Source organism: Loxodonta africana, chromosome 2, assembly GCF_030014295.1.
Source record: "Loxodonta africana isolate mLoxAfr1 chromosome 2, mLoxAfr1.hap2, whole genome shotgun sequence".
Classification (NCBI taxonomy): domain Eukaryota; kingdom Metazoa; phylum Chordata; class Mammalia; order Proboscidea; family Elephantidae; genus Loxodonta; species Loxodonta africana.
This window is the reverse complement of record NC_087343.1, coordinates 155083589-155095785: the sequence shown is the minus strand read 5'-3', so window position 1 is coordinate 155095785 and position 12197 is coordinate 155083589. Positions and strand designations below refer to the sequence as shown.

General features: G+C 36.8%; 1 protein-coding gene across 2 annotated transcripts in view; it reads right to left on the bottom strand.

The window, feature by feature from the left end:
* The window catches only part of NDFIP1 (Nedd4 family interacting protein 1), a 66359-nt gene that overhangs the window by 23434 nt on the left and 30728 nt on the right, over positions 1–12197 (bottom strand). For both annotated transcript variants that reach the window (XM_010591427.2, XM_064277558.1), the window contains exon 3: positions 7–137. In XM_010591427.2, coding sequence (XP_010589729.1) covers positions 7–137 — 131 coding nt within the window. The remainder of the gene's footprint in view (positions 1–6; positions 138–12197) is intronic.

Genomic DNA, 12197 nt, shown 5'->3' with positions numbered 1-12197 from the left:
ACTTACTCTTCCAGGAACCAAAGGGATAGTGGCTTCAGCCTTGGTTCTCTCAGCTTCATCATAACTGGGCAGTGTTGTAGCCACATTGTAAGATGGGGGCTTTGGAAACCCAGACTCATCTTTGTAGTCAAAATATGCTGCAGAATAAACATGAAGTCACAATTACCTGATGATTAGTTGAAATAAGGAATAAAAGGATCTCCACCAACTCTGGAGAACAAAAACCAACCATTCCCCAGAGAACACATATGGAAAAACTGAACCAAAAGATGTTTATAGATAAATGTGACAGACTAGAAATAATTTTTAAATTTATCCATTTCTCAATTGTTTAAATTCCAGACTCACTTTGCACCCTCCCTTCCAGCTGCATCTGAGACTTTTTCAATTGTCATGTAGTGTGTCTACAAAAAGCATTCAATATTAATATTGGCACAAAGGAGACATTTAAGAAGCTAAATAGTCTGCATATATATGTATGTAAACATGTACTGTGGTTTCTTTCCATTTATGGAAGTGAAAATAGGCTCTTAAAAAAAAAAAAACCAGTTAAAATTCCTTTTTCTCACGGGTTTGTCTTGGCAGTTTGAGTCCTTGCCATTATTTTTGTCTTGTATTGTTTTCTCTAATGTACCTAAGGTAACTGATTCAGTTACAGAACCAGTATTTATCCATATTAAATCTTTCACTTCCTCTTTGGTAAATTCTCATTGATCTCTATTATAAATGATTCAATGTATGTTGTAAGAAAAGATCTTTTTACAAATGTATTAAATTTCTATGCAATTTTTGAAAAAACTTAGGAATTAAAAAAATTATTATAGTTCATCACGATTAACATTTTTCTCTTTGGCCAATTATAACTTCCCATTTTTTTACTGTAATATATTATTGAAATTATCAGTCAATATAATTTATCTCATTAACAGAAAAAAAATGAGAAAAATTCTATTATCTTAACATAGGCAGAAAAAGCATTTGATAAAATTTAACACTCGCTAAAAATAAAACAGGAGCCCCGGTGGCACAATGGTTAAGAGCTTGACAGCTAACCTAAAAGTTGGTAATTTGAACGCACCAGCGGCTCCGTGCTGGCAATCTGCTCCTGTAAAGATTACAGCCTTGCAAGCTCTGTGTGGGGCAGCTCTACTCTGTCCTACACGGTCACTATGAGTCACAATGGATTTGACAGAACACAACAACAATAACAAAAATAAAACCACCTCCCGTCTGTCAGTTTGTCGTACTGTGGGGGTGTGCATGTTGTTATGATGCTGGAAGCTATACCACCAGTATTTTCAAATACTAGCAGAGCTTCCACACTAAGACAGACTAGGAAGAAAGGCTTGGCTATCTATTCCTTGAAATTAGCTTATGGATCCCAACAGAACACTGTCCAACTCTCTTGCTTTGGACACATCATCAGAGGGCCCAATCATAGAAGGAAGACATCATGTTTGGTGAAGCAGAGGGTCAGCAAGGGTGAGGGAGGCCCATGGCAAGACAGACTGGCACAACAGCTGCAACCATGGCCTCAAACATGCAGGTGATAGTGAGGATGATGCAGGACTAGCAATGTTTTGTTCTGTCGTATATAGGATCACCATGAATCTGAGACATCTATCTATGTAAAAATAAAAATATTTAGCAAAACAGAAAATAATAATAATAAAAAAAAACTCCTTAAATCTGATAACAAATCTCTATGAAAAACCTACAGTAAGCACCATAAAAAATGGTAAATTATTAAAGGCTTTCTCCTCTGGGATTAAGGAAGAAGACAAAAATGCCCACTATCATCACTTCTAAATAACACTATCTTAGAGGTCCTAGATAGTATAATATGGAAAAAATAAAACTGTCATTAATCACAGATAACATGATTATATATACATAAAATCCAGGGAGAATTTACAGACAAGCTATTAGAATACATGAATTGAGCAGTCTTTGCATACATGGTTAATAGAAACCACCATTTACATATCCATATACCAGCAACAAATAGAAAATGAAACTAAACAGAGAGCATTTACAATAACACCAAAATATATCAAATACCTATGAATACATCTAATAAAAGATGTGTAAGATATCTATATTGAAAACTATTATTGATAAATATTATTGAGAGAAACTGAAGAAAACCTCAATAAATAGAAAGATATATCATTTTTATGGATTGGGAGACTCAGGATTATAAAGATGTTAATTCTCTTTAAACTGATCCACAAATTCAATGCAAAATCAACCAAAATTCCAGCAGTTTTTGTTTCTTTGTTTTGTTCTGTTTTGTAAAAACTGATAAGCCAATTCTAAAATTTAAATGGAAATGCAAAGTACTAAGAAGAGATGAGACAATCTTAAAGAACAAAAAAGCTGAGGCACCTGCATTACCAGATACCAAGCTTATAAACCTCCAGAATAAATACAGTAAGGTACTTACAAAGATAGATAAATAGACCAAAGGAACAGAATAAAGAGCCCCAAAACAGATTCACACATATATGGTCACCTGATTTATGACAAAGGTGGCAATGCAGTGTAGTGGAGAAAGAATGGTCTTTTCAATACATTGTGCTGGCCCAACTGGATATTCATATGCAAAAACAAATTAATCTTGGCCCTCTACCTCACACTATATAAAAAAATCAATTCCAGATGGATGTTGATCTAAATGGGAAAGGTAAAATAACAAAGCTTTTAGAAGAAAATAAGGAAAATGCGTTATTGGAATTAAAACTGCTGTACAATCCAATTTTAGGAACTTACCTTTTTTTCTACAACAAAATAACTATATCACATATACATATATGCATGTCTATGTATATATTATAAAACATTCCATATGCATAATTAATTTCCTATAAAATTTCTTTTCACTTTTAATCAAATCATACTAAGATGACATATTTCAAACTGAAATCTCCAATTTGAATTAGTCCATTGCCATAGTAATTCTGAATACATGAATAAAATGGATACCTAGTACTTTAAATTAAAAGAAATCCATGAACATGTTTATTTCCCTATTTTGAAAGATTTTTCTTTAAACAGTATCCATTAATAGGGATATTTCATATAATATTAAGTTTCCACGAAAAGTTTAATACTACAATTTTTAAGTTTATTTAGTACCATTCAAAACAATAAAATTCAATACTTGTTAAACTGTTCAAAAAAAATAAAACAACCAAAGGCAAAATGAATATGCAAAAGAAAAATCTGTGCTTTTTCCCCCCAATATATATGTGTGCCATTGTAATAACTGTTCTCATCAATGGACTAATTGGTATATGCAGCCAACATTTATCTAAAAAGATAAACCATGTTAATTTAACAATGAAGGGAGAAAAGATCATTTTAAAGGTCTCCTTAAAAAAAGAAGAAGAGTAAAAATAGAAAAAAAAAGTAACGTCTTTTCAATACTTAGAGGACACTGAGCTTCTGTTAAGGGTCATCGTGTAATGCGGGAACTGATAAGGGTGACTGCTGGACCACATGATGGCCATAATTAATGTCACTGAACTGTACATATGAAGAATGTTCAAACATCAAATGTTTTATTACATATATATTTATCACAAAGAAATCCTCCCCCTGCCAAAAAAATTAACGTCCTTGAGTAATCTACTATTTCCAGAAACATACCTCCCTAAAATGGCACTCACTTGGAACTCAAGAAGCGCAGTAAAGACCCAAGAAGTGAGCTTTTGTTTTTTTTTCTTTCAAGGTCTCTGAGTAGTCAGAAGAAATGCCACAAAACCCAAAGACTTTACTCAAGAGAGAGTTTTTCAGCCCTTTATTCTAGAAAGGGCTTACTTTTTACTTTATACTCAATCTTAAGAAGCTTTTTATTTGCCGTTCAGCCCTACAGCTGATTAGCAAAAACAAACGAGAAGGAGTAAAGTTACCTCATGCTGATGGCAACAAGAGACTCCATCTGACAGCAAGGGGAAAATATGGGAGTACCTATTCTCGAATCAAAAAGTACTACAAATCTCAATGAATAAAGGCATCACTGTACTGTAGAATAGAATACCTACCAGTGAATGTTTCTGACTGTAATCCCCAAGCCATAAAGATTTAAACAAAGAATATGAGATGTAAGCAAACAAGGCAGAGAAGAGTTCAAGACGTGTTTGGGAAAGATTTCCATCTAAAATGCTTAAAAGTTTTTTACAATCAAAGAAGGCAGCAACTAGAATAATATAACCAATGTCACTGAACAGTACTGTAGAAATTGTTGGATTGGTGTATGTTTTGTTGTGTATATTCTCAACAACAAAAGACAAAATAAAATAAAATAAATACAAAAGTAGAAACTGAGATTTTCAGGAAAAAATTAGCTTCTATTGATGCAAAGTACCTAAAAGTAAAGAACTTTTATCATTAATAAAACAAGACTCTGTTCTTATTAATCAGTTTCCACTAGATGCATATGATGGAAGACCAGTACATATTTATAGTCTAGGCAGAAAGGAGTGAATAAGGCATGACATTCTGATTTTTTTCCCCTAGTACTGATGTTTTAGTCTTCATTGGATTCCATGAGACACCTTAGAATTTAACCAACCCTCAAGTTAACAGAGTAGTTTCAGCTGCTTGCAAATAAAACAATCTTCTTCACTAATACAAGTAGACAAGGTTTAGAAGTTGAAGCCAATGGAGGCTGGAAACTGTGTGACCTATGTTCTACCTAATTATAATGCCAGTTCCTGGGTCACATAGACTACCAATAGAATAATCTCACATCAACTGAAAATAGCTGCCTGAAGAGCATGTTTGGGCTCAACAGGAATGAATGTTGTCTTCAACTTGCGTATCAATTGGGTTCAGTGGTAGTAGCCATGTATGGACCACCCTGTCATAGCTCTGTTTTAGAGAATATGAAAGAAGTTCTATCACAACTGGTCAATTTTCACGAATTATAGCATAACTGGTTATCAGGAACTCTAGTGACCAAAAGTTCTTAACTACTGACACTCTTTCTTCTCCTCTCATCCCTTCCATATATATATGTGAAAACTAAAAAGGTAATCAGGTATTAGATGGGAAAACTAAAGCTTAATAAATAAGGGTCTAGTGTAACTTAAGCAATGTGGAATAGCCTGAACGTGTCAGGAGACTTCTAGCTTTTTGTTTTTGTTTGTTTTTCCCCCATTAAAAATTTACAAGCATAAGAGACATCTATCATACTACATTCCAGGTCACAGGTACTAGAGTCACAAAGAGCAAAAAGGCTAATGAGGAAACTAGAAACAGAACAAAAGGCAGGTGAATTTTACTTCCTTTATATTAAGAGTCTACTGGCTTCATCTGACAAAATGCAACACCTTTCCTTTATGAAATCCCTAAAGAAGATTGGAATAGGAGGGAAATTCTTCAATATGATTCAGGGCATATATGAAAAGGCAACAGTCAAACTTATAATAATGGAGAAAGACTGAGAGCTTTCCCCCTGAAACCAGAAACAACACAAGGGTGCACACTCTTACCACTTCTATTCAATATTGTATTGGAAGTCCAAGCCAGAGCAATAAGACAAGAAAAGGAAATAAAAGGTATCCAGACTGGGAAAGAAGTAAAATTATCTCTACTCATGGATACGAACCCATGTATAGAAAATCTCACAGAGTTCACAAGAAAACTTCTAAAGCTAATAGAGGGATTTGGCAAGGTTACATGGTACAAGATTAAGAAACAAAAATCAGCTGGGTTTCTATACACCAGCAATGATAAATGTAAAAGGGAAATAATTCCACTTACAATAGCATCTAAGAGAATAAAATACCTAGGAATAAATCTAACCAGGGGATGTAAAGGACGTATATAATGAAAACTATAAAATACTGCTGAAAGAGATTAAAGAAGGCTTAAATAAATGGAAAAATGTTCCATGTTCATGGATTGGAAGACTTAATATTGTTAAGATGTCAATACTACCCATCGGAATCTACAGATTCAATGTAATTCCAATCGAAATTCCAACAGCCTTCTTTAGAGAAATAGAAAAATCGATCCTCAACTTCATATGGAATGGCAAGAGGATCTGAATAGCTAAAGCAATGTTGAAAAAGATCAAAGTAGGAGACATCACCCTTCCTGATTTTAAAACATACTACACCACTACAGTAATCAAACAGCCTGGTACTGGTATAACAATAGATACACTGACCAATGGAACAGAACTGAGAGTCCACAAATAAACTCACACACCTATGGTCAACTGATTTTTGACAAGGTTGCTAAGTCCATTCAATGGAGAAAGAAGAGTCTCTTCAATAAATGCTGCTGAGAAAACTGGACTTCCACATACAGAAAAATGAAACAGGATCCATGCCTCACACCATACACAAAAACAAATTCAAAATGGATTAAGGGCCTGAATGTGCAAACTAAAACCATAAAATTCTTAGAAGAACAAGCAGGGGCAACACTGTCAGGCCTAGCTTTCAACAATGGATTATCTAATACATAACAAAAGCACAAACAGCAAAAGACAAATAAATAAATGGGACCTCATAAAAATTTAAAACTTTTGTTCATCAAAAGACTTTACCAAAAGAGTGAAAAGACAAACTACCAACTGGGAAAATATCTTCAGAAACCACACATACCACAAGAATGTAATAACCAAAATATATATAAAACTTAGACAATAATAAAAAGACAAATAACCCAATCATAAAATGGACAAAGAACTTGAAAAGACATTTCACCAAAGAAGACATTCAAATGGCCACCAAACACATGAAAAGATGCTCAGCATCATTAGCCATCAGAGAGATGCAAACCAAAACCCCAACGAGATACCATTTCACTCCCACTTGCATGGCTAAGATTTAAAAAAAATAGAAAACAACAAATGCTGGTGATAAGGATGTGGGGAAACTGGAACCCTTACCCATTACTGGTATGAATAATGCAAAATGATACAGCTGCTGTGGAAAACAGTGTGGCAGTTCCTCAAAAAACTAAAAATAGAACTACCACATGACCCAGCAATTCTACTTTGTAAAAAATGGCTTCCGGGCAGTGTCTGACCTCCTTCAGCCCCACAAGGTGGAAGGAGAACCAACATCAGCAGCACAAGGCTGACTCCCATGAGGTGGAAGCCAAACAAATCTCCTCTCTCTCGTAGCTGTACTAATTCTAGCAGCAACCATCCCTCATACGGCACTCTCTACTTCTCTGCTGGGTTCAATAATTCATTGCAAGGGCCACACAGAACTCAAAGATCATACTCATGATTATGGGGTTTACTATAAGGGAAATAACAGTTACAGTACAGGCTCAGGAACACTCAGGATACAGTTCTTTCACCGGGACAGCCTCTCTCCAGCTGTGCTTGCAGGCACTCCTCTCCCTGGCCCTCGGTCTCTACCCAAAGGCACTCAACCTTCTCTCACCATGGGCTGAGAAGTCCACCACGCCATCTCCTGCTGCCAGGTCTCTGCTGTCACTGCTTCTCACTGTCTTCAGGGTTACAGCTTGCTCTCTCTTTCAGTATCCTGCTTCCAGGAGCTTCCCAGCACAGGGATTCTAGGTCCAAAGGACGTATTCTCCGTATCTGTCTGATCTTGCTTGGTGGTGGTAGGATCCTTTCTTTCCCAGCTCTGGGGTGGCTCATTTCAAGCCCAGTGGAATGGCAAAACTGGCCAATTCCCTTGGTGCGCCACAACTACCATATTACACGGTCTTGCCTAATCACCTGGGTGGGAGTTTCAGACCATGGATAGAAAGGCCACACAAAAAGCAATCCACTACACTGCACATTCCTAGTTACACACCCAAAACATTTGAAAGCAGATACTCAAAAAGAGACTTGTACATTGCAAGTTCATTGTAGCACTATTCACAATAGCCAAAAGGTGGAAATAACCTAAATGCCATCAATAGATGAACGGATAAACAAAATGTGGTACATATACACAACGGACTACTACTCAGCCAGTAAAAGAGATGAAGTCTTAATACATGCTACAATACGGATGGGGATGGAAGACATTACGCTGAGTGAAATAAGTCAATAACAAAAGAACAAATATTCTATGACCTCACTTATAAAAAAGACAAGAAAAGACAAATGTATAGAGAACAAGGTTTATTAGTGGTTACCAGGGGTGGGAGGGAGGGGGAAAGAGGGGGCTAATGGTGATGGAAATATCGCGCTGATTAAGGGCTGTACAGCCAATTATTGTGACTGCTGTTAATAATTTATACACTTGTAAAAAGTCGAATTGGTAAAAGTTGTGATAAATATACTTACAACAACAACAACAAAAAAGAAAGAGTAGCTGCTGAATCTGCTTATATACAGCCAAACACCTCATGGGTTTTGGTTTCTTGGTTTGGAAGTGTAGGGTCATAGTTTCATGGGACATCCCAATTAATTGGCCTAATAACATGTTTAGTGCCTCTGTTCTACATCCTAGTTTGATGTGTAGTGCCTGGGGTCTTAAAAGTTTATAAGCAGCCATCCAAGGCACAACAATTAGTCTCTACTCACCTGAAACAACAGAGGAAGAAAGAGTGTCAAGAATATGAGGAGAATATGGAATGTGCAGTTAATTGCCTCCATGAACAACTGCCTCCTTTGCAATGATGGTGCCTGGCTACCATTACTGAACATTTTGATCAAAGATTTCATAGAAGAAACCTGATCAAAAGTAGGGAAATGCAGCACGGAACTTCAAATTGTAACAGACTCCAGACTTTCTGGAGCCATGAAGGTTGAATGAACCCGGAACTATTACCCCGAGACAGTCTTTAACCCTTAAACCAAAAATATCCCCTGAAGTCTTCTTAAAACCAAACATCAGTTTAGCTTAACTAGTAAAAAATGTCTGCCTTGAGCATTATACTCTTTTTTTTTTTGCATTATGCTCTTTTAAGAACTATCTATATGGGATCAAATTGACAACAGTAAATCGGAGATTAGATAGGAACCTTAGAGGGCAGTGAATTTATGTTAATGAGGGAGGAACGACTCAGAAAAGGAGAGTAAGAATGGTTACACAACTTGAAAAATGTAATCAATATCACTAAATGGTACATGTAGAAACTGTTGAATTGGTATGTTTTGCTGTATATTCTCAACAATAACAACAAATCAAATCAAATTTTATGTATAGTAAAACCATCCCTATTTGCAGGCGATATGATCCTATACATAAAAAATCCTAAAGATTCCACAAGAAAGCTACTCAAACTAATAGAAGAATTCAGCAAAGTAGCAGGATACAAGATCGGTTGGATTTCTACACCAACAAAGAGAACTTTGAAAAAGAAATCAGGAAAACAAAACCATTCACAACAGTCCCTCATCATAAGATAAAACACTTAGGAATAAATCTAACTGGGAGGTAAAAGACCTACTCAAAAAAAAAAAAAAAACCAACCTACAAAACACTACTGCAAGAAACCAAGAGACCTACTTAAATGGAAAAACATACCATGATCGTGAATAGAAAGACTCAACCAACTGAAAATGTCCATACCACCCAAAGTGATCTACTGATAAAACACAATCCGAATCCAAATTCCAACAACATTTTTTACTGAGATGGAAAAATCACCAATTTTATATGGAAAGGAAAGAGACCTCAGATAAGTAAAGAATTATTGAAGAAGAACAAAGTAGGAGGCCTTGGAATACCTGATCTCAAAACATACTATACAGCCATGGTAGTCAAAACAGCCTGGTACCGGTACGACGACAGACACACGGACCAATGGAAAAGAACTGAAGACCCAGACGTAAATGTACCCACCTGTGGTCAGTTGGGAGCCCTGGCAGCACAGTGGTTAAGAGTTACTGCTAACCAAAAGGTCAGCAGTTCAAATCCACCAGGCACTTCCTTGGAAGCCCTGTGGGGCAATTCTACTCTGTCCCATGGGGTCGCTATGAGTCTGAATCAACTCGACAGCAGTGGATACGGGTATGGTATGGTTAGACGACCTTTGACAAAGGGCCAGTAACTTCAGAAGGCAGTCTCTTCAGCAGATGGTGCTGGCGAAACTGGATGACCATCTATAGAAAACTGAAACAGGACCCGTATCTCACACCACACTGAAAAAGTAACACAGAATGAATCAAAGACCTAAACTAAAACCCAAAACTATAAAGATCATGGAGGAAAAAAATGGGGTCAATGCTAGCAGCCCTAATATATGGCATAAATAGAGTACCAAGCATAACTAAAAATACACACAGTACGAGATGAGCTAGACAAATGGGACCTCCTAAAAACTAAACACTCATGCTCGACAAAAGACTTTTCCAAAGAGTCAAAAGAGAGCCTACAGGCTGGGAAAAAAATTTTGGCTACTACAAATCCGATGAGGGACTAATCTCTAAAATTTATAGAAAACTTCAACACCTCAAAAATAAAACGGCAAAAATCCAATTAATAAATGGGCCAAGGATATGAACAGACACTTCACCAAAGAAGCCATTCTGGTCGCTAACAACGTATGAAGAAATGCTCATGATCATTAGCTATTAGTGATGCAAGTCAAAACTACAACGGCATACCATCTCACCCTAACATTACTGGCATTAGTCAAAAAGACAGAAAATAACAAATGTTGGTGAGGTTGTGGGAAGATTGGAACTCTTACACATTCTTGGTGGGAATGTAAAATGGTATAACAATTATGGGAAACAGTATGGCGCTTCCTTGAAAGCTAGAAATAGAAATCCCACTCCTATTTTTAGGTGTATATCCTAAGGAAGTAAAAGCTGTGACACAAACTGACATGTACATACCCATAATCATTGCAGCATTATTCACAATAGCAAAAAGATGGAAACAAACTAAGTGTCCAGAAACAGATGAATGGATTAACCAGCTGTGGTACATAAACACAATGCAATACCATGCAACGATAAAGAATAATGACGAAAATGACAAATCCAAGAAACATCTCACAAAACGGATGAATTTGGAGGACATTATGCTGAGTGAAATAAGCCAACCAAAAAAGGACAAATATTGTATGAGACCACTATTATAAAGTAGTAACAGAAGGTTTACATACAGAAAGGAAAAAAAAAATCTTTGATGGTTACCACAGACAGGAGGGGGAGCAAGGGAAAACTACCAGTTAGATAGAAGACACCAGCTAACATTCGGGAAAGGAAAGGCAATAATACATGATATAGGAGAAGTCAGCAAACATGACCAAGGCAAGAGGGAACGCAAGAACAAAAGGTAACTACAGCAACTACCAGAGCTTAACAATTCTGCGATGACAATATTACCAAATTAATTTATGAACAGATAAATAGGTAGGTAGATATGCTAAGAAGTATGGGAGGATGTAAGTGAACACAACAGGCAGATACAGGTTTGGCAGTGGATATTCCTATACACGTGTTTGTAGAAACAGCTCATATAGAGCACACAAGAGGTATGGCCACGGAAACCTCTTAGACATAACCAAACACCTCACAGGATCAAGTTCCTAGGCTAGAAGACAAAGGACCATAGACTTGGTTGACATCTATGTCAACCGGCACAACACAGTTCATGACAACAATGTTCTGCATCCTGACTTTGATGAGTAACGTCTGGGGTCTTAAAAGCTTGCAAGTGGCCACCTAAGATACAACTATTGGTCTCTTCCTGTCTGGAGAAAAAGTGAAGAAAACCAAACACTCAAGGGAGCAATTAGTCCAAAGAACTAATGGACCACAGTCTACATGACCCTGAGACCAGAAGAACTAGATGGTGCTCAGCTACCACTACCAATTGCTCTGACTGGAATCACAACAGAGGGTCCTGCACAGAGCGAGAGAAAATTGTAGAACAAGAAACCAAAATCACAAAAAAGATCAGATTTACTGGTCTGACAGAGACTGGAGGAACCCCCAAGACTATGGCCCTAAAGCACCCTTCTGACCTGAAACTGAAGCCATTCCCAGAGACTACCTCACAGCCAAACAACAGACAAGCACATAAGATAAACAGTAATACCTGAGAGAAACGTATTCCTTAGAATAATCAATCACACTAAATCAAAAGGGTAATACCTACCCAAAACAAAGATGAGAAAGCAGAAAGGGGTTGAAAATCAGGACAAAAGGAAATGGGGAACCAGGGCAGAAATGGGCAGAGTGCTGACACACTGTGAAGAATGAACCCAGGTCAGGAAACACTTTTTGTACAAACTATCAAATGGTCAACTAA